This window comes from Rhynchophorus ferrugineus, unplaced genomic scaffold (assembly GCF_030347505.1).
Source record: "Rhynchophorus ferrugineus isolate W39M unplaced genomic scaffold, kcgeb_rfMv2 rfM3, whole genome shotgun sequence".
Taxonomy (NCBI): domain Eukaryota; kingdom Metazoa; phylum Arthropoda; class Insecta; order Coleoptera; family Curculionidae; genus Rhynchophorus; species Rhynchophorus ferrugineus.
The window spans coordinates 26,676,794-26,700,104 of NW_027472582.1; the positions used below are offsets into that span (position 1 = coordinate 26,676,794).

Consider the following 23,311-nt stretch of genomic DNA (forward strand, 5'->3'; position numbering starts at 1 on the left):
ACTCCTAAAATACTCACTCAAATGATCAGCAAGATTCGGAATAAGAAGGCCCCGGGTTTCGATAATATTTCGATAGCCCAACTAAAAAATCTTCCCTACAAGCAGCTCGCCGAACTAAGTAATATCATCAACGCCATTCTGAGGCTGCAACACTTTCCACCCACATGGAAACATGCATTCATCGCAGTTATCCCCAAAAAAGGAGCTAAGTCATCACCTTCTGACTACAGACCTATCAGCCTACTAAGCTCCATTTCCAAACTGGCTGAAAGAGCAATTCTTTATGCCCTCAATGATTTTACGAAGACAAACAATATCATTCCAGATGAGCAATTCGGGTTCCGCGCTAAACATTCAGCCGTTCATCAGGCCCATCGACTGGCCGCAAAAATCAACTGTGCTTTTAACCGACGTGAAAGACTTGGAGCGGTCTTCTTGGACCTAACCAAAGCCTTTGACAAGGTTTGGCACGAAGGCTTAGTGGCGAAATGCATCCGATTAGGTCTACCTGATGACCTAACAGCTCTTATCAAATCATTTCTGTCAGGACGATCGTTCCAGGTGAAGATTAAAGATATTCTCTCTAGCCGGAAAACCATCGACGCAGGAGTTCCACAAGGCTCCCCACTGGCACCCGCTCTATTTAATATCTTTCTTTCAGATATCCCTAGGAGACCACAAGTTGAGGCTGCTTTTTACGCAGACGACACTGCTTACTTTGCTTCTTCAAGAGTAGCACCGCACATCCGAAGCAGACTCCAAAAACAACTCGATGAGACGGTCCAGTGGTTACATTTCTGGAGGTTGCAGGTCAACCCACAGAAAACCCAGGCCATCTTCTTCCACAAGAAGCGTTTTGCACCGAGCATTTCGCGTCTTAAAATCGAGAACGCAGAAATCCCATGGTCAGAAGAAGCCACCTATCTCGGTCTTGTCTTCGATCGCAAATTTAGGTGGAATTCCCACATTCAAAAGTCCCTCCATAAAGGTCAAGGTATTGTTAATTTGCTGTTCCCGCTTATCAACAGAGCCAGCAGGCTTCCTCTATCTATAAAATCTCTCCTGTACAAGATGCTGGTTCGATCAGTCGTTCTATACGGCTCCATTGTCTATCTAAAATACGTCTCCCCTAGCCAGGTGGAACGTCTCCAAGTGTTTCAAAACAAAATTCTCAGGAGAATTATTAATGCCCCATGGTTCGTCAGGAACAATCAAATTCATAGAGAAACAGACGTCCCCCAAGTTCACGATTTTATATCCGAGGTTTATTCGAGATATTTCTCCACTCTTCGTCTCTCGGACAATAGATGTATTACCGAGCTGGCCGATATTTCAGGCCAATAACTCATTCGGCTCTTCGTAGCCTTATTCTATCACAGCCGACACTACCCCGTCGTGCTCTAACTCCTAATTGTCTCGACCTTCTCCGGCGAGCGATTAACTCATGTACCGCAAGCTGCGTGGTGTGATAACGACGCCACGTCCTTGCCTGGCCCTTGTGCCTCTTAACGGTGTTACCGGTTACGGGCACCCTCCTTACTAACAGTAAGAAGTATCAGTTAGGGTCATTGGATCAGCTGATAGGGTGGGGTTTAGTGGGTAGCCCAGAGGCAGCCTCCACATAACCAGTCCAACTCGCTTATTCTTGCGGGTCTTCCCGACCAGGTATCCGTAACAGGATTCCCCTACCCGGTTCCAGGCCAAAAAAAAAAAAAGCTATAAGCAGGTACGTCGAGCGCTACTCACCCATCGTACCGTGTGCATATGTCATACTTCATCCTAGCATAGTTTATCATTGTTATCAGCTATCATTATTGTCAGCTCTATTATGATCATCCGTCAATATTATTGACTACGACAGTGAACTAAGATTGTCGTCAGCAATCCAGGTTATTGATTATCATTGTCATTCTCATTGTATTTTATTTATATTAACAATACCATCCCTTATCAGTACTTGTCAGTACATTTATTTATCAGTATTTTGATCCGCCAGCATAACTAATTACCTGTAAGTTTAGCTGCCAGTATAATATCCGTCATTATTGTTATGTTTCAATATTAACTGATATGTGTTATGTTTCATATATATTTCTATTTTCACCCTTGTCATTGAAAATTTGTTGCTCAGGTAGGTTTTTATTATGATCTCGCACGCTAATTTGCTTTTCTTGTTTTGCCATCTATTGCGTAAGTAGTTGTTGTATCATTTAATTTGATCTCCATTTTTATTTATTTATGATGTTAAGTATTTTATACTGTTTTTTTGAGTATAATTTTTATTTTACGCCATGGTTTTAAAATTAGACCTACATTATGCCCAGTGACTCTTTTTCTATCAAATCAATCGACTAATAATAATGGTAAGGGTATTTGAACTACCTTGAAAACTATAGAAGACAGAAATATTGCACATCGACGTACACATGACAATGACCATGTCTAAATATAACAATAATATTTTATAAAACGCAAAAACAATTAGTTGCAATAAACTAATAAGTTGTAATATTAGTTTTAACTACTTTATCTTATAGAGTTGCCTTTTAACATTTTACTTTATACTTCAATCAAAGTATGCTCTAAATCATAATTTCGATATTCATAATATACGTTTTTTGATTTTAAAATATTTATTCTCAAAGTCCATCAAACAATTTCAGAAACTAATGATGATAATCATATACTCCGTCATATCCGAATTGTAGGTTTTGGTTTCAATGATGTAAAAGTGGCAATTGTATTGTCATTGAAAAAGTAGACAGCTTAGAAGCCCAAAAACTTTTAAAGAAATTAATTAACTTATCGAACCAAAAATACAGCTTAAACTCTCAAAAAATTTTCAGTCAGCTTAGCAGTTAATGAATTAAGAGTTACCACATGTTTACATACAATGAAGGAAATTTAAAAGCAAGAAAAATGGTTATCATACGAATTGACTGAAAATTCCGTTGAAATGAAACCAAGCGAAAAGAGTTTTTTGTGACGACTACCGGTGAAACTCTATTAAGGAGGAGGGCCATCCACATCGGCACCGATGCTGTTATAGATGTTTGTCGGCGTTATTTGAACAAATTGAATGAAGTATTGAAATAAAAGCTAATGGTGAATAACAGACAAACTCGTAGTCATAATCTGGCATGGTAACAGGAAAACGAAGAAAAACTGTAGCAAAGGCTTATAGAAAATAGTATAGTATTTATAAGTACTTAAAAGAACGCTCATATCACAATTAGGCAAACCAATCTGGAAATTATCCGGGATTCAGGTTGTCAGCATTGTGAAGGATGTTGTTGCTCGATCTGGAAGTTATGCCACACCCAGAATTACCACCTTCTAACTCCCAGTTGTTTAGAGTGAAAACTTGACAACATAGATCGATGGTTGGATTGCTACGAAGCCTAGGTTTTTTCGACACAGTGTTTAGAAGTCGTTATTATAAAAAGTAAGAAAAAGTAGAAAGTAGAAAATGATGGAAAATATTTTGATTAATGTTTCATAATTATTTTTCTCATAAATAAAAATATAAATACAAGGACATAATAGTTTAACATTCAGCTTCATATAATTAAAATAATATCAACATAGATAGGACGATAACGAGTCACCAGAAAGTAAAATAAAGTGAGTTATTTTGTGGACATTAAAAATTTGATTAAAAATATAGCCTTAGGAAAAACACATAAACCAACGAACTTTCAAGACGTCTAGGAAAGTTTTGCTTTTCTATTAAGTTGCGATAATCAAATAAATCCAAACTATTACGAGAATTCTGACAGAAAATAGAAATTGGGAAACAGAAACAAACAATATAGAATTAGAGGGTTGCAGTAGTTTAGATATAATATAAATTGGGAAAGTAAATATTCCTATTTAATTTCCAGTTATATTTTTATTCTATATAATATACAAATATTTCTTCGATATTTTACGTGGCTTATATTTGAGAGCATTTTTTTTGTTTTTGTTTTGTTATTTTAGATATAATGTAAACTAAAAAAGTAAATATTCCTTTATAATTTTCAGTTATATTTTTATTCCATATGATATACGAATATTTCTTCGATATTTTACGCGGCTTATATTTTAAAACAATTTTTTTTGTTTTTGTTTTGTTATTTTAGATATAATATAAATTGAAAAAGTAAATATTCCTATATAATTTCCAGCTATATTTTTATTCTATATAATATACGAATATTTATTCGATATGTTACGTGGCCTATATTATAAAGCAATTGTTTTGTTTTTATTTTGTTATATTAGATATAGTATAAATTATATTCCTATATAATTTCCAGTTATATTTTTATTCTATGTAATATACGAATATTTCTTCGATATTTTACGTGGTTTATATTTTAAATCAAATTTTTTTATTTTTGTTTTATTATTTTAGATATAATATAAATTGGAAAAATAAATATTCCTATATAATTTCGTTGTATATTTTTATTCTATATAATATACGAATATTTCTTCTATATTTTACGTGGCTTATATTATAAAGCAATTTTTGTTGTTTTTATTTTGTTATTTTAGATATAATATAAATTAAAAAAGTAAATATTCCTATATAACTTCCAGTTATATTTTTATTCTTTATAATATACGAATATTTCTTCGATATTTTACGTGGCTTATATTTTAAAGTAATTTTTGTCTGTTTTTGTTTTGTTATTTTAGATATAATATAAATTGGTGAAGTAAGTATTCCTATATAATTTCCAGTTATATTTTCATTCTATATAATATACGAATATTTCTTCGATATTTTCGTGGCTTATATTGTAAAGCAATTTTTTTTGTTTTTGTTTTGTTATTTTAGATATAAAATAAATTGGTGAAGTAAATATTCCTATATAATTTCCAGTTATATTTTCATTCTATATAATATACGAATATTTCTTCGATATTTTACGTGGCTTATATTGTAAAGCAATTTTTTTTGTTTTTGTTTTGTTATTTTAGATATTATACAAATTGGTAAAGTAAATATTCCTATATAATTTCCAGTTATATTTTTATTCTATATAACATACGAACATTACTACGATATTTTACGTGTGTTATATTTTAAAGCAATTTTTGTTTGTTTTTGTTTTGTTATTTTAAAATATAATGTAAATTGGTAAAGTAAATATTCCTATATAATTTCCAGTTATATTTTCTTTCTATGAATATTTTTATTCTATGTAATATATGAATATATCGATAATATTTTACGTGAGTTAAATCTTAAAGTAATTCGGCTTTTTTTGTTGGGAATATCATATAATTTATATCAGCTGTTGGAGAAGTACAAAAAGAATAACAGAATATACATAAATCTAACGAACAGCATCTCAAAGTAAAGATAAAAATGACTAATTTAATTAAGTTAATCAATGATTTAATTATTTGAATGTTTTACAATTGTAAGGTTATAGAAGCATCTTTTTTAATTAATAGAATAAACTAATATTTTTGCTATTTATTTCTCTTTATGTTACTGGTGTATTTACAAAGTTTTGAGCTATATGTAGCTTTAATATTCAAGCATCTACTTGCATAATTCTAATTTCTCTTTTCACATACTTTGCATCCATATGCATACCGCAAAAGTTTTAAAAGAACTACTGAGTGTCCTAATATGGATTTCTTTATCAATATATTCAATTATGTTATTGTAATGGCAATATTATGATTTTAATTTGTTATGTATTAAATTAATCTCAGTTACAGTTAGGAAAATTATTTTATTTATCTGAGCTAGAGGTAAAATTTTACTTAATCTAACAAATAGCATCACAAAGTGAAGTTTTAAGGAAGTACTTTTATTTTTATAGAAGCTTCTCCGGTTGGCAACGACCACATTTTTTCGCCAGACTAGTGCACGAATTTTTGTAAAAGAGCTGTTGGTATTCAAAACAGGTTTATTCGTATAAATTGCATAATTTAAATATTTCTGCCTCATTTCACTTCCACATTACTGTATTTTTATGTATTTCTAATTTTTTTATGTATACTACACCAAATCTCCACTCCACGTTTACACAAATATTTAATTTAAAACTTATTACTTTGTTATAATAATTTTTAAATTTAATAGCATTACATCTTTCTATTTTAATAAAGTAGTATTAATTAAAATGAAACTATTATAATTAGGAAACATTTATGTTTTGAAAAATAGCCTTTGTCATTGACAAGGGTCTATTTCTAGAGAATCTCCTTATGCGCATAAGGGGTCGAGTTTGCAATGTTACCACTAGTTGAAAATTATACGCATATTTGAAGAGTACAATATAAATAGAATAAATTATCTTGAATTCACAAATTAACCTAATATATCAGCTGATATTCGAGTTAAAATTATTTGGTACATTTGTCATCTCCTATATTATGAATTAAGTAATACGAAGAACTTTTTAATAACGAAGAAAACAATATGTAATTATTGATCAATATATAAACATTACAATAACAAACCAGAGGTATTATTTTTAAATCATTCGTATATTTAAAGAGTATAATATATATTCTGGAATTCACAAATTAACCTAGTTCCTCGTAAAACTCCGTTCAAGTATTCATCTATAATATTATAAATATAATGTGAAATTCTTCTTTTAAAAGTATTTAATTTTAAAAGGAAAAAGAGAAAAAAATACGTAAGATATGAAATATAATTTATTTGTCAGTATATAAAAACACCAACATATATTTGGCTTTACAATTATTATTTTAATATTTACAATTGTCATATTCTCATTATTTTTACTGGATTGTTCAGAGATATTCATCTCCATTTTCTTTCTTAGAAGACTTTCTTTCTAGTAGCAAACAATTTTCTCCCAGGTAGAATATTTTTCTTCACATTTCATTCACGTTATTTTAAATTGGCTAATTTCTTTCTTCTATATTACATTCTACAGTCTTTGGTGTTGGTTCAATTGCATGCATTACATTTTCAATTACCACAATTTATTGGACCGTTTCGCATTTTTCTAAAAGAATTTCAGTATGTAACAACATACTGTAAACTTGTCTCTTAGATTTTATAAATGCATGTTCTCGATGGTAGGTTTAATTTATAAGGTTTTCAGTAATGGACGATGATTCTCTTATTCCATAAATTGTATGCTCATTTTGCTGTTCGTTTAGTACGTCTAAAAAATTGTAACATTAAAGATTAGCTTAATATAAAAATTAATAACTCAATGATAAAATTTGGCACTTTAAGACACACCATCAAACCAAGCCCAAAATAAAAATAATAGAATTGTATAAGCTACTTTAAATAAATTCGACCACATCGAAACCCTATATCCTCAAAGCATAATTCCTATATAATTGTGTCTAGAATTGTTTTGTTGTAAAAAATTGTTATGCTCTCTAAGAATAATATTATGTTCTATAAGATAACTAAATAATAAAATTACCTGTATTTACATGTTCTTTATCTACTCAAATAAAGACTATTTTGCTAATATATGTATAGATTTAAACATATTCCATTTATTGAATTGTAACAAGTACATGCTGCTCAGTTTTAAAGCCTATTGAGCAATGGCTTTATACGATCAACGAACTGGAATTTTGATGAGGTATGACCACAAGGACATGAAGTCATATTTGTCTATACTTTGATCTTCGCGGGGCCAGCTATGCCTAAAATATAATTAACATACTATAGAATTGAATCCACTTTGCAAAATAAAAAGCAAAATTTAATACATACGGAGTTAGATGAAAATTCCTCTAATGTTTATTGAAATTAGGGGTGTTAAAAGAACCTTTTTGGCGATATTCGCACGATTTATCCATTGTAAAATGAAAATATGAACGGCACAACTGTAAACCTAACAAAGCAGAAATCTTACCAGTGGAAGGTCGGATCAGGGCAGAATTAAAATGGCTGATGTAATTCGTTGGATACTACCTATCGATTGCTTGTAAATCTCAATGTCACAAAATAATTGCACATGCGCTTCGATAATTATTCCATCTTGGTAATTCGCAGCATTTGGTCGGTAGTTTTTGAACTGTTACTCTAGCATTCCTCTAATGTTTTTGTTTTTAGGGTATTGCTCATATTATTCTTACTTTTTCTAAAATCATCAAACCAGTACTGAAAACTGAGTGTTGCTAATGTCCACTTCTTGAATAGCAATCTACAAAATTTATGTTACAGAATTACATCAATTTGCTAATAATTGTTAGCTTATACAGTTATTTTCATATAGTCTGCTGCTACTTTTCTTTAATTAAATAAAATATAATTGTATTACCTCAACAAACAATTGTTAACATAAAATTAACCTAAAAAATACGTCTTAACAACAAGTCTCGTAACCAACACCGCGTAGCTGTGAAATCTGTCAGGCTAATTTAAAATAAATGCGCATGAGCTGTTCTGGTACCCCAGCGCGCACGACTTTTACTGTCGTCTGTACAAAAGATGGATTGTGGTAGCTCATCCTTAGACATTTGTAATTCCTGGACAACAATACTTGAGAAACCATTTAATAAGGGATTCCAATATGGAAATTTGGGTATAAACAGTATAAACACTTCAGAATATCAAAAGTAAACTGGTTTACTACTGTAAGATTCTGCGAGATAATATATTGACCATATACATCCCATTGTTCTCCTCTTTCTCCCTCAGGTATATTATATATTCCTTATTTTGATATATATGTTCTAAGTAATAGTGATGGTGTCTGGTAATGGATGTGATGAGTGATGTGTTTATATAGTCTATTTTACACTAGATATATGATATATGATTGAACTGACAGTGTTGTCTGTTCAGTCGATCCAATAAATCACCAGGTCTTTCTTATTAAATAAAATGTTTTAAATTATATTAAATGGATTTGGTTTTAAACTCTACACGTCTCTTAATGCAGTTAAAAACTTATTTCAAATATAAATAGATATAATGTAAATATAATAATATATAAAATAATCATAATTTTCGTACCTGTAATAATGCTTTGATAGTTATTCTAAAACATTGTGTAATAATTCTGAGATAAATATAAATACAATTTTTACTAACAGAAAATACACATTCTCGTTTCCCTTATGTATACTAAAAAACCATAGTCCTAAAATTATTATCCACATACACATTCTCCTATATAATTTATTATTAATATTTTATTAAATATATCAAGGAATTAAATAATTTCAGAGAGTACTTATACATTTACCTATTTTTATTTATACATTGGTTTATGTAAACTTGCTATTAATGAATCATTTATTCATAACAGTGAATTTTCTCAAAGCCCTTATAAGTAGGACATAGCTTTTATCATTGTCAAACGAGAAATATATTTGTATTTTTCATATTGAATTATATTTGCATAAACTTCTATAAGCTTATGTATTCTTATGTACTTCTATAAGCTTCTATAAGAATTATGTTTATAATAATTCTTATAGAAGTACTACTAAAGCCAATGGAAATATTTATATACGATTACGTGTCGTTTTTTATATTATTTCAATCGTTTAAATAGCGATTTGTTTGGTTCTTAAAATCACTATCAGTCCCATACTTGAGCTTATATATTGTATAAGAGTTTTTCTAATCTTATCAATAAATTAAACTATATAAAGGTGTTAAGCGAGTACACAAATATCAGTCTAATTTTTGTTTCAGTTTCCGCTATTTGTTTCAATTACCATCATGTCTAACTTACTTTCTGTTGATGAGGAATGGGCTAACTTTAAGGTAACATATATATTTTTAAGGAAATATAAGTAATTTTTAAGAATTATGTTGAAAATTGTGCAGTCTCTAATACATAACTATTTTTTTAATATTTAAAATATCTATATGATTATTGAGTATTCGTCTCTATTCAGTTTTAATATTACACTTGCCATTTATATAATTACACTATTATTAATATAATATTACATATTCAATGGTTTAATTAAATGAATATTACCATTATTTTTCATTAATATAATTTTAAAAAAATATGTCACATTTTTTATGATACTGTACATTATTTTGAAACAATTCTAACTTGCTAGCTGTAACTTTCATTTTCATGCATCACTTTGCCTATTTCTAATTTCTGCCGAAACTATCTAAAGGCCTCCAACATTATTTTCACAAATCTTCTAAAAAAATGTAAGCATCATAAGTTTCAACAAAAATTCTAAATATTTTATAATCTATGTTTATTATACAATTATATACCAGCATAATTAACATTATATAATATTATAAATTTCATTATATAACTTTTTTTAGACTAAATTCAATAAATCATACGAATCAGAGGAGGAATCACAAAAGAGGTACGAAATTTTTAAAGAAAATTACCACAAAGTTTTGGAACACAACAAAAAGTATGAAGCTGGAGAAGTAACATCTTCATTGGCCATTAATCAGTTCTCTGATCAAAGTTCCGATGAATTCAGCTCCCAGGCATGTGGGCTAAAGTGTGGGTTGAAAGCCACGGGCTTGAAATCTACTGCTCCACAATAACTAATTTCAATATTTATGTACCTTAATCTATATGTTTAGTTTATCTAATAAAAACGAATTTTTATTTTTTTGGAAGACTTTAATTTAAATATATTTGAAAAATACCTTCTACATATATAGAATATTAAAACGGAAATTTTTCATTATAAAAGAATTCTGGGCATTTACATGTTTCTTGCTGTGTAAGGCTAAACAGTTATATTTATAAACCCCCTTTAATCGGAAGATGGGTATTTTTAAACATGCCGTAGTGCTATGCGACGTGTATGCCGCATATTTCCTTATGTAAAGCAGCCGAAAATAACTCGACCGTACGTCTTAGACTGTACACGGGGACCCGAAATCTCGTATTTGTCGATTTGACAGTTTTAGCTTTAGTTTTCGAACGCGTTTCAGCAAAGCTGAAAGATTTTTCAGTCGATAAAGCCGATTATTAACGAATATATAAATAATAAGCGATATAAATTGTGTTAATAGAGCTGCTATACATTGTTAAATGTGTGGAAAAGTGTTTAAAATGTGGCGAAAAATTAAAATTCGAGTTTATTTCCAAGTGGATTTAAAATAATAAACACACTCCGCTTTATGGGCAACCGTAGTGCGTATTTTCAAGTGGGTGTTGAGTTCTAAATCGAATTAAAATAAATAATAAATCTAGTTGAAAAACGTCGAAATAAACTTTCCATTGATATATTTTCAGATATTCCATTAATAATATTGATAATTTTTATGATTTGCGTAAAACATTATATCATCATCGCTCACAATTTCATGTAAAAATATCTTCCCTTTTGGCCTTTGGACAAATATAATTCGAATTATCAATTCTCAAATCATTAGTTTTGCCTTCTTGGATTCATCTCATACATCGTTTTCTATTTGCTTATAAGTTATTACCTTATTGATGTTGTAAAATTAATTATTGTTTTGTTTGACACCGACATTTATTTTACAAATTACTCTCGGGAACTTTTTATCCGTCATACTCAAAACAGCTTTTAATCAAACCTAAATTTCTTAAATATGTATCAAACATATGTATGAAACATGTTCAACGAAACTATCGAAGTTTATCCATTGAAACTTTCAATAAAAGAATTACAACGAATAAGGCAATTTGATTAAAAATACTTTTCACTTACGTGAATATTTCGAAGAGATTTCAACATGAATCTGATTTTCTTTCTGGTCGAAACATTTTTCAAATACTAAATTTTTCTTATAGCTTGTTTTCTTGCTTGTAGTCATTCTGGGTTCACCACACCTATCGTTTTCAATTTGCTCTTAAGTTATTTCTTTGTTACTGTTACAAGTTGTTCTTATCCTTGGATTTCACACATTCTTTATCCATTATATTCACGCTATCAACGTTCGATAAATTAATTATAAAAGCATTAGCGATACCATCTACTATAGAGAATAATTTTTAATTAGGAATAATTAGTATTATTGCGTATGTAATCATAATGCATATAAATAATTGATCAATAATCCTATAATAAATATTTACATAAGACAGTAGAAAGTTTAATCATTGAGATCGTGGAATTCTGACTAAATAAAATGATGCCATGGATCTTGAATCTTATCTTAGTTTACCAGTGAAATCAAATTGTTCTAAATATAAACACATTGATTGGCAGGTTAGCTCGTTAAAATAATTGAACCGTTCTATATTTATATATTTATTTTGTTACGGCTACATATTTTTCCAGTAAAATTTCCTAGTAAAATTTTATTTTTTCTCTATTTGTTGTTTATGTTATACAAAATATTCCTTCGGTAGATCGTCTTAACGGTAATCTTAAGGTAATGCTGTTGAACGATGCTGAAACTGACTCGGTTATATTTGAGATACTCTTTCAGGATAATATATTTTCTTATTCAAAATTGATTTTTTATTTTTATTATTATATTATATTATCTTTATTTTTATTTATTTAAAATTTTTTGTCTCTGTGCCAATTCTGTTTATATAATTTTTGATTTACTGTTCATACTTTTTTCTTTTTATTACTTCTTATTAATCATTACTTCTTATTACTTCTTACTTCCTATTACTTATTTTTCCAGATATTTTGTAAACAAATTTTAGTAGTTCCTATTGTATTATTATTAATTGTACTTTTCTGTATCATTAACTAGGTCATAAAGGAGACCAAATTTATCATATCATATTTATTTATCTAATGTGATATATTCTTGTACCAAAATTTGATCCAGTAAATTAAAAAATGCATATATTAAAGCAAGTTTTCTAATTATTATATGTAAAACAGTTCTAATTTCAATATTTGTGAATATACACTATTAATCTACTTTACAATATTTATGTTTTAATGTCGATAATTCTGACGACGATTTAATGACGATTTTTGGACGTATTTTGGTAAACACAAAACATTATATAATGTTAGATATATTTGTAATGTAAATATGTAGCTTCAGTAGCAAAAATTATCCCAAAATACATGATTTGAAACTTTCTTTTATAGTATTCATAAACACCCTTCATTTTTTATTTAAATTAATATATGAAAGTCCAAAGCTAATAAGTTTTGTACACGGTTAAAATAACCATTAAAATATATTTTATATAATATTTATATATTAATAATTTTGTAATATATTTTATTTGTACATTTAAAAATATTAAATAAACATATCACTTTCATTTCGATAAGCGATATTTTTAGAACTGATATAATTTTAGGTCAGATTAGTTTCAAGATGTATGGTATCATGTCACTTTAAAATTCTGATTAACTCAAGTTTTTCACTTTCTACGAAATCGTCTTGTTTTTAAATCTAGTAAATACTATTTCAAAATAGTTAATTATAGAAATAATAATCATTAAACACATATTTTCGATCATGAGTCAGATATAATTTATCATAAATTTAATAGAATAATTAATAATGGACCACATTTGAATTAGTAGACTTATGTAATGAAATTAATTATAAACAACTTGAAGTTGAATTTTATAAGTTTATTGAGTACGGAAATCTATTTTCTATCTTATCTATATTTGTATCACATTTATATGATATAATATTAAGAATAATAGTTATGGTATTTAATTTTAAATATTACATTTACATTTGAAAACTATGACTGTTTATGATCAGGAACTTCATTATATTTCAATCCATTATTTTCTGGGTAATATTATATATTATTATTTAAAAAAGTTCATGCAATCTTCGTTTTCTTCAATTATATGATTCTAAACTGAGAGGGAATATATTAATAATTTATTTCAACCTCTTCACACACAGTGGATTTATTAAAATATGTTAGTATTAGCGAATGCAGACATTTTTCTAAATGACAAAAACTACATATTGCTATTGTTGATTTTTAACATGCATTTTTTACTTAGCTATTCAAACATAGGTTAAGGTCAAGTGAGTTTATTATGCTTATGTTTCTGGCTTGTGTCAGGCTTAAGTGGTATATGAGTGGTTATGCGACGTTGTCATATTTTATTTATGTCGTGGGTATTTATTTAACTAGCCTAGTATCCTCAAACTGATTCACACCTTGGGTTTTTGCAGTTGTTAATATGTCTCACTTAGGGGCAATACAATCAAGAATTTTCTGAATGAAAAGCACCTTGTAATATGTACCTGTAGTTTTCGCGTAAAAAACAGAAAAAAAAACCTGATCATATTTTCAAGTTTATTGGTTGATATAAAGTTGTAAGTGTTAGAGAGAAAGTTTGACAGAAACATGGACTAATGCACAGGTAATAATATACCAGAAAAAGAACAAAATTATAACCCTTGTACCATACTAAGCCAACAATGATTATGAACAATAATGGCAAGAACAACAGTTGATTATCGTGTTAGTTGCTATCCTTTAAAATTAAATATCATACCTAGTATTATACAATGTATCACTTTTATCCATATTCTTTGCTTTTTTATTTTCAGTAATATATTCTATAGTATAAAAAGTGATATTAATACAATCGAAACGAACTAACTATCACAACGATTACTAAACGAAACTGTATTTACGCGAGTGAATTACCTATATACTCCAAAATTAGTTGCATATATGAATTATTCGACAATGTGTTACATAACGAAATCAATGACCATCATTATAACACTATATTCGGTGTCGATGGGAGATCCAAACATTCAATTTCCCCGGAACATTCAAAATTACAATGATTTTCGGATGCCAATGCGAGAAATAATTCTGAAAAAACAAGGTCGCGTACAAGGAATGGTTATACGACCAGGAAATGAATTGCCATTGGTGGAAGTTTATCGAGGTATACCATATGCCGCGCCCCCTGTTGGACACTTAAGGTAAGCTACTTAATTTTGGTATGTTTGTATATTATATTATTCAATGGATTGAAATTGCCATTCATTATAAACAAATACATTTTGCTATTAAATACGGTCTCTTTAAAAATAAAACGAAATGGTAGAACCATAAACCGATGACAGTCCGCAAGATAAATGATCACGAATTAGATTAATGCATGTATTTTAATCAGCAATATCTTTTAGTGTTTGTGCTAAGTATCAATGTAAATAACTGTTAAACAAATTAAGCTAACTATTAATAGGATCATTTTGGCTAAATAAAAGAACAGCTTGCCATTCATTATTATTGAGTTATTACGGTAATCATGAAACGCCTAATATTACAATGTTGATTGATTTGAAGATATCTCTTGTCGAAGCCCATCAAACACTCTTACAAACTTGTCGTGATGCTACCCCATCATATCCCAATTGCTGGTTTTGGTTACAGCAATTTAAAACCCGATATTTTATTGTCAATGATAAATTTGAACAATATTTCTTTAACGATTCAAAAAACTGATGCTCTTAAGTTAGCGGCCAATTTCTTCTTCTAACCACACGACTCTTTAGTCTTATTAGTTTTTTTTTAAGTGGTATACTGATGGTATTTTTAATTCATTATCATATCAATATTATCAATATTCTATTACTTTACATGGCTAGTATATATGGAACACCATCAACGAATTCAGGAAAAATTTAGATTATTTGCCTTGATAAATGAAAGTTGAATTTTTTCGCTTATCATTTTTTTACATTGGTAGTACAAAAATCGATTTTTTGGCTTTGGAATATAAGAAAAATAATTCAATAAAATCGAATGGCGCCAAAAAGTAAAAAATAGGGATGTGGAAATGATTGTTATGAAACTTCTAGTGAAGTTAAGACATCAGGTTATTATCAAACAATATTTTTGGGATTATTCATTGCAGTTATGATTTGTATTGTCCCATATATTTGAAAAATATGAAATTCCAGCAAAGCTTATCTCTTAAATGGATGTATTGAATAATCCATCATATGCTCAATACATACTAATTAAATTTAATTTCAGTCAGTAAAAAAAATGTATGCATTACTCATAAACTGGTTGAATGAAAGAATTCCATTAATTAATGTTTTATCAAAAATACATTTATAAAATAATACTTTCTATTACAATTTTTCTCAGGACCAATTTGGCAAGTGTGGGTAAAAATCTCATCTAATTAATTAAGTCTGAACTGATATAGTAGAAGTTTTACTAGGTTCACGAAATAAAATAATATCTAAACAGCCAGAATAAAAGTATTGGCTTTTCGAAATAAATTTAGAATATACCGAGAAACAGAAAAAGTGATTTCGGAAAAAATTATAACGAAAATATGTTACACTTTGTAGGAATTACAAATTTGTAATTGTAAAAATTTCTTATCTATTAGATTACGTTCCGATTAGCTATTCTGATGAACTTTGTCTTCTACATTAAGTATACTTGTCCCAAATTATTGTATAGTATTTAGTTATTCACTTAATTTACTAGTTTTTCTCTTTATAAGCTTCTTTTGAAATCATTGAGATAATTGCACTATTAAGACTGTTTTAAAGAAACTGGAACAAATAGTACGACAGGGCAAGGCATACAGTGGAATCACCAAAAAATTTCCAGCCGATATCTCTCAATTTCCGCCAAGTCACTAAATGTTGTGTCTGATCCAGCCTGGTCTTGACAGAAGACATTGTCCTATTTTTTTATATAGAATATTATAACCGCGTACACTTAATATTATATATACTGTATTAATGAGGGTCTTCCAACCATTTGCGACATTTTTTGAGCATTGATCATGATCTTTTTGGAGCTTCACAAAGAATAGACGTTCTAGTTATGTATAAGCCGTGGCTGAGTTCTGTAATCCCGTATTATATCCATGTGTTTTTAAGAACTTTGAAAAGCTGCTCCATAATACTAAAATAATTTAAGGACACTACACACTGTACACTTAAAATTTTAACTAAAATATATATAAGTTAACAAATCTATACATTCCAATTATTCTAATATTTATAAAGTTAAAATATGTTTGGTAGGTTATACAAATATTTCCAAGTTTTCTGTTATTAAGTATGTTTCGGGGGCTGATCCCTATAAAACCGGAACAAACAATAAAAAATATCGGAAAATATTTGCATATCCGTCTTTGACGTAACTCTTTGTATATTATATAAATATGGGATTTTATTGATTGAAAACAAAAACAGGCTCGAAGTTTTATCTTCGATTTCTTCAATTATTTGATACTGCTGCAAGGTATTTTCAATGCAGTGTTACAATTATTATATTAGTTTATTCATCTTATCAAATGGAATACCGTACAAGGTGCTGATTATATGCCGGACAAAATTATATGATTCATTGGGTATATAAGAGTTTTAGAGATTTATCTTTGATTATAGTAATGCTTGTTTATATAGTTATAGTTATGCTATTCATAAACAGTGGTTTTTTAATAAGTTATAGGAAATATTAAAAAGAAGATTCACTTAGATCTTAAAAAGACATGGTGGCATTTATCCCTTAAATGACATAATTGGCAAAATGAAATAATTAAACTGTTAAATCTATTGAATGCAAAAATTTTGCAAAGACATAGGCAACAATGCAGACGATTAACTGTAAAAATTAATTTAACAATATATTAATATGACATTGTTCTAATAACTAGCTGGCATTGTTGTAATAACTAATACATGGAGAATATGAAGTTGCAAATTAATCATGAAATAAATAAATAATACAATAAACCAATTATATACTTTATGGTGTTTATCTTGGTGTAGTATGCTTTACTTACTATTGTTCACTGTGCATGATGCTTATCATTAATTTTGAAAAGTAATGTAAAATTTTACAATATCGGAATATAGGAATTGTCAGTGATGGTTTTTTAGATTTTTTTGTCTTCTATATTGGTCTCAATCCAGATAAATTGCTGAATGTATATGTCACTTGAGGGTAGTAACTGATTTCAAGCAGTAGTTCTATCCCCTTCTAGAATGTATAAGAAGTGTATATAATAAATAATAAAGGTGTTTTTATATTTTCAGATTTATGCCACCTAGTAGTACATTATATACGTGGCCAGATGTCAAGCAGGCTTCCGTCTTTGGACCTGTTTGCCCACAAAAGTTTCCAAACGAGTCTACTATGACGGAAGAACGAAAAGCATATTTTTCCGATTTAAAAACATTTTTAACTAACGAGAGTGAAGACTGTCTATACTTGAACATTTATGCCCCATATCAAGGTAAGTTTTTAGAGTTTCGTTTCGTAATGAATTTTTATTATTGTTAGTACTAACATTGGAATTTTGTTGATTTTATTCATTATTAGAATCCATATTTAAAACTCATTTATATACTCATAAATATGGAAATAGAATTATGGAATTGGAAATATGACCTCAGACTCAGAAATCAAAGATAGCTATTTTAAAATATATAACAAACCTACCATTTCAAATATACATTAGCAAGACTATATTGCATTATATATATTTATACACACACACACACACATATATATATATATATATATATATATATATATATATATATATATATATATCCCAGTACATATCTGTTATAATTACTAGTACAGAATCAATCGGATATTGGAAAATCTAACTAAAATGGAAATATGAATAAGAGTTTCCCATCAACAAAATTACTAGAACACAAAGAATGTAAACTATAACTAGTTATTTTACATTGTAGCATATGGTAGGGCATATTAAATTCGTATATATCAATATTAGTGATTTTTATTATAGCGATTATTAAAAGAAATTATATGTGAGCATACATAGCTGTAACAAATAGGTAATGACACTGTTCCAGACCACAGTGTACATATTTGAAGTATACAAAGTACATTAGATCAAAAGCATAAAATTTTAAAAGGAGAATGTATACATGCTAGGCATATGTGAAGTAGATGGGTGAAATACGTCAATAATATGTAAATGTGCCTAATATATCGAAACTGTAATTTCGATATCGAAATAAGCCATAACTTTTTATTTCTTTCATTATCATTCATATTTTCAATATCTCCAGTAACAGCAACTATTATTATTTTTTGAAGAAAAAAATTAGTATATTGGAGCTACATAACAAGTATCTGTTGATACAAGTTTGATTTTATTTCGGAGCTGACTTTTTCAACTTTCAATTTCACAAGTTGTCCCAAAATATTCACAATTGCAATTTCATTGTATTTAGTTACGTTTCATAAAGGAAAAATATCGTTAAATAAATTGACTTCTCAATAAAATACGGGCGCGTAAACAATGAAATCATTAATTGTAACTAACTAGCCTATCATATTCTATATCTTGTTTATTCCCATGTAGTCTCACTAGTTCTATATCTTGACAAATGTAGCACGTATATAATGAAAAGCAATTTATATGAATATTCTTATCGTTTTGATCGTCATTTATTATTGGACCGTCGACTAACTGAAATATATAATTAGAATTATAGCATTTTCATAGATAGGCAGTGTGAGAAATATCTGCTTTATGAAAAATAAATTGAACAAACAATATCACAAATACTAACAAGGATAGTAACTATTAGTAAGGGGCTTTTTCCATCGACACGAAATTACTTATGCCGACTTAGACTCTTAGAAATGTTCTTTGTATCAGCTTTTTCAAATGCAAAATGAGTTCAATCAACTAAGAAGAAGAAACATTTGAAATTACAATTACACTGTAGCGACCTTGAGGCACGTTGAATTTTACATAGTGGAATAACGGTCTACAAAATAACCAGAAATATAATCCCAGATATAGACCACGAGCGGAGTGCCAGCAGCGCCAACTAGAACCCGATAACGAATAGCTGGCAACCCCGAGACGTTTATCTGGGATGTTATTGAAGGGTATTTCCATTCATTCAGTACTCGACCATCGTTTGGTTTAGACGTGCCACCATCGACTGCCCAAGCCTCGTCTCCAGGTTCTCCAACACCGCTGCTATCCGTTTCATCATTAGTATTTTTATATGACTTCAATAAATAACGGTCACATAATGTAAACACCACTGTTTCATTTCGTTTTACCTCCATTCACCGAGCCATATCACGTTACCATAAAACATTATTTTATACGGTTTAAAATGGCCATCAGCAAAATCAGTGAATGAAAAAGATATTGACATAAAATCCGTCATATCCGTTAGATTTAGCTCATTTCGATATTTTTTAAATTTCATATCTAATGTTCTTGAATGATATATATTTTTTATTAAACCACGTTTATCAATCCATAAATAGTTAAATATATTAATGGTAATGATTTTATTAAGATATGTATAATACAAATTAGAAAATAGATATTGTTCAAAACTGTGATACTCTCATGAATTAACATTATACAACAAAACGGAATTGTGTAACGCGTCATAACCCAAATCCGTCGGGCATCATGTAGTGTAACATCAATTGGAGGAGATGATGATTTAAAGTGTTCCGGACATGGAAACTTATTATTCTCTGTCAGGATGTACAAGCGAGATTTTCGGGACAAAATCCCAGATGGTTTGAAGGATCCGCTACGTAACCCGTTGTTGGTTATTCACGAAACAGGACAATACGAAGATTTAGGGAGGGGAATATAAAATGCAATTTAATTAAAATTATATATATATATATATATATATATATATATATGTATATATACATATATATAAAATAACTATATAGATATATAGATAAAGATACAGTCATTTGGCTAAAAAGTAATTTCAATAAGTTCCTAATGATTTAAAGGTTTTAAAGTTACTTAAATGTTGAATATTTCTATATTACTAGATATATTATTCATCATATTATTAAGAAGTATTCAATGAAACCAAACTATAGACATGTACAAAAGTAGCATTCCCTTAATATATATAATAATAGCGTTTTTCGTATACTCATTCAAAATATTTTGCGCTATGAAAATTGAGACTATAGAAGCTTATTTTTGTCTTATACGTCCTACTGCCGAAACGAGAAGAAATTCAAAGTTGGCCGGCCAAAATTGTATAATGTTTATAGTTTATAACTTATGTTTGCTTAACACATTCGCTGCCAAGAACGCGCTAGCGCATAATGTGAAGCTTTCATTGGACGCCAATTACGCTCCAGCGCGTTATATGTGCGATGGTCTTTTTAAGCCTTATATTTAGTTCAGCATTATCAGTGTGCCCGTAGAGTTATATCGGCAACATTTGAAGACTATAACTGAGTCATTTATGTGCTTGGTTTAGATTTTTTTTCCTTTTTGATTCATATATATTACAGAATTACATATGGCGGGAAAAATATCGATATGTCGGGACCCTCTTGTACTAAAAGTGAAGAATAGATATGAAACGTGCTCTAGCTTTACAATAAATATTCAGGCAATAGTATTCCAATTTACGACTTTCGTTTGTCTATCATAAAAATGTTACTAAAGGCTCCGGCCAAACCTACTTCCAGAGCGGTTATCAGAGAACATATTTTGAAAATAAGAGAGGATAAGAAAGCAGGAAAGATAATAAGATAGCAATGTAAAGATTGTTATTTTCAAGAAAAAGAGAAGGCACTATTTATATATGCAGTGCACGTCCTGGATATCCCTGTTAGTAGGGATTTAGTCAAAAAGTTAGTCAGGAGTAGCCTCTTACGAGTTATCTGAATGAAGTTTTTATTTATTTTGTGAATTTTAGTGACAATTTCAATTAGCTTATGGTCGTTCATTTATTTCTATTAACTTCTCAATTTACTCGAATAGATATTTTGTTTGTTCGTGGTAATATTTACTTATTATTTTTTTCTCGTTTTTCTGCTGAATATTTTTTTATCTTATTTTAGCAGTTAATTAATTTCCATTCTGTATATAATTTTGTTATGGTATCGTAAATTATATCTGACCTCGTTGCCGACCACGCTCTGGCGCATAACATACAAAAAATAATTTTTTGTTAAAAAATATTAAAATCTAGACTGAAGACTCGTTAAAAAACGATATTAGGAATATTTTATTGTTGTAATCAGAAAAAAAAAACGTAGTTGGCTTCTAGGGTAAGTATTTGATCCCGGATCGGTAGCGAACGTGTTAAATGTCTTCGCTATAAAAATTTAAAAATGTGTTACATAACTTGTCCTCCTTATATGTCTTGATCAAAACTTCGATGAATTTCTTACATATACTATTGAATTATAATATACTACATATTATAAGTAGCCATGCAAAAGTTTTCTTTTTTGCCCTTTACAATCCTATTTATTTTTTCTTCATCCACTAGAACCAGCATAGATGTTGTTATTAATTTTCTTATTACATTGGCTTTGCTCAGGATGTTGTGCACAATTAATCGTTTCAAGAAAGGTCGCCATTTGCAGAAAAAATCTGAATGAGAGTTTTAATTAAATTTGGTTTTGTACATACTTTTGTCAATAATTCAAAAAGTCTAGAGATAGCTTCACATACAAAAGAATTAATACAGGTTCCAGGCATGGTTAAATATCATTTAGATAATATAGCAGCAGAATATTGTTATTGATTGCAATATTACCACATATACCCTTAGTTCGTAGTTTTTTTGATTTTATACTATCCGTTTTTATCAGCCTGAAGTTGAAAGCACAGATTTATCTATTTCAAAATTATCTACGCAGAAACATTTGTGTATAATTGTTAGTTTTTAAAAAAATATATATTAGTTTTTTCTCCTAATCCTTTTTAAAGATTAGAAATGAACTGAGCAACTGGTGATTCCAATATTTAACTTATGATAATAATAATCTGTGATCAATTTAATTTGGTTAAGCAAAGATCTTCCACATTTGGGTCCATAATCATTTTGTTGATGTAAAGAATAAATCTTCCTGTTCGGAAGCTATATGTAGGAGATCATAAGTGGTTCCATCTATCTTATTATTGTTTTTAATTTTAATTTTCCTTCACATTCTGAAAAACAATACATTTGTTATATCTTTGCATTTATAGAAATAATATGTGCCGAATTGTTACGAAATAATGCCGTAAGAACAAATATGTTAAAAATTATATATATAAACAGAAATATACACATATAACTTAAGAAATATTTCTATAAATATGATGAAATTAGTACGGTCTAGTGTATCACAAAGTAGTAAAGCTGAATGAAACTATTAGTGCAAATACCTACCGACACCAGTAAAATATATTTTTTGTACATATTTTAATGTCTCCTTTTACCAAGTATGGGTTTTTTTGGACTGGGCCTAAAGTTTAACGTGGGCGCCGAACCACGGTCCTCAGCATTAAGCCTACCGACTGGCGAGTGACCAACTTTAGAAATAATCCCAGAAGACATCCGGTCTCCCCAGCCTGGTTACTGGTGTGACTGGGATCATTTTCCTTGTTGGACTGTAGGAGAACCGTCCCATCGCCTCTACCACTGCGCTACCAA

The 23,311-nt window shown here is 29.1% G+C and overlaps 2 protein-coding genes across 5 annotated transcripts in view; both read left to right on the forward strand.

Annotated features, from left to right (window-relative positions):
* Positions 1 to 9,569: 9,569 nt before the first annotated feature.
* Positions 9,570 to 10,568, forward strand: LOC143192945 (digestive cysteine proteinase 1). Its single transcript, XM_076398797.1, has 2 exons — positions 9,570 to 9,730; positions 10,262 to 10,568. Exons 1-2 carry the CDS (start codon positions 9,686 to 9,688, stop codon positions 10,496 to 10,498), a joined length of 282 nt encoding a protein of 93 aa, XP_076254912.1. The 5' UTR covers positions 9,570 to 9,685; the 3' UTR covers positions 10,499 to 10,568.
* A 299-nt stretch (positions 10,569 to 10,867) lies between these two features.
* LOC143192946 (neuroligin-4, Y-linked) overlaps positions 10,868 to 23,311 on the forward strand; it is a 226,240-nt gene continuing 213,796 nt past the window's right edge. Inside the window, exons 1-4 of one of the 4 annotated variants that reach the window (XM_076398800.1) lie at positions 10,868 to 11,110; positions 14,060 to 14,250; positions 14,441 to 14,827; positions 17,921 to 18,120. In XM_076398800.1, coding sequence (XP_076254915.1) covers positions 14,568 to 14,827; positions 17,921 to 18,120 — 460 coding nt within the window. In that variant the 5' untranslated portion in view covers positions 10,868 to 11,110; positions 14,060 to 14,250; positions 14,441 to 14,567. Of the gene's footprint in view, positions 11,111 to 13,710; positions 14,251 to 14,440; positions 14,828 to 17,920; positions 18,121 to 23,311 lie in introns of those variants that run through there. The other 3 variants (XM_076398798.1, XM_076398801.1, XM_076398802.1) reach the window with 3 other exon arrangements.

Excerpts from the sequence above, each read along its gene's own strand:
- LOC143192945 (XM_076398797.1), top strand. The coding sequence starts at position 9,686 with ATGTCTAACTTACTTTCTGTTGATGAGGAATGGGCTAACTTTAAG. Across the intron at positions 9,731-10,261 it reads AGGAATGGGCTAACTTTAAG|ACTAAATTCAATAAATCATA; the intron begins GTAACATATATA and ends AACTTTTTTTAG.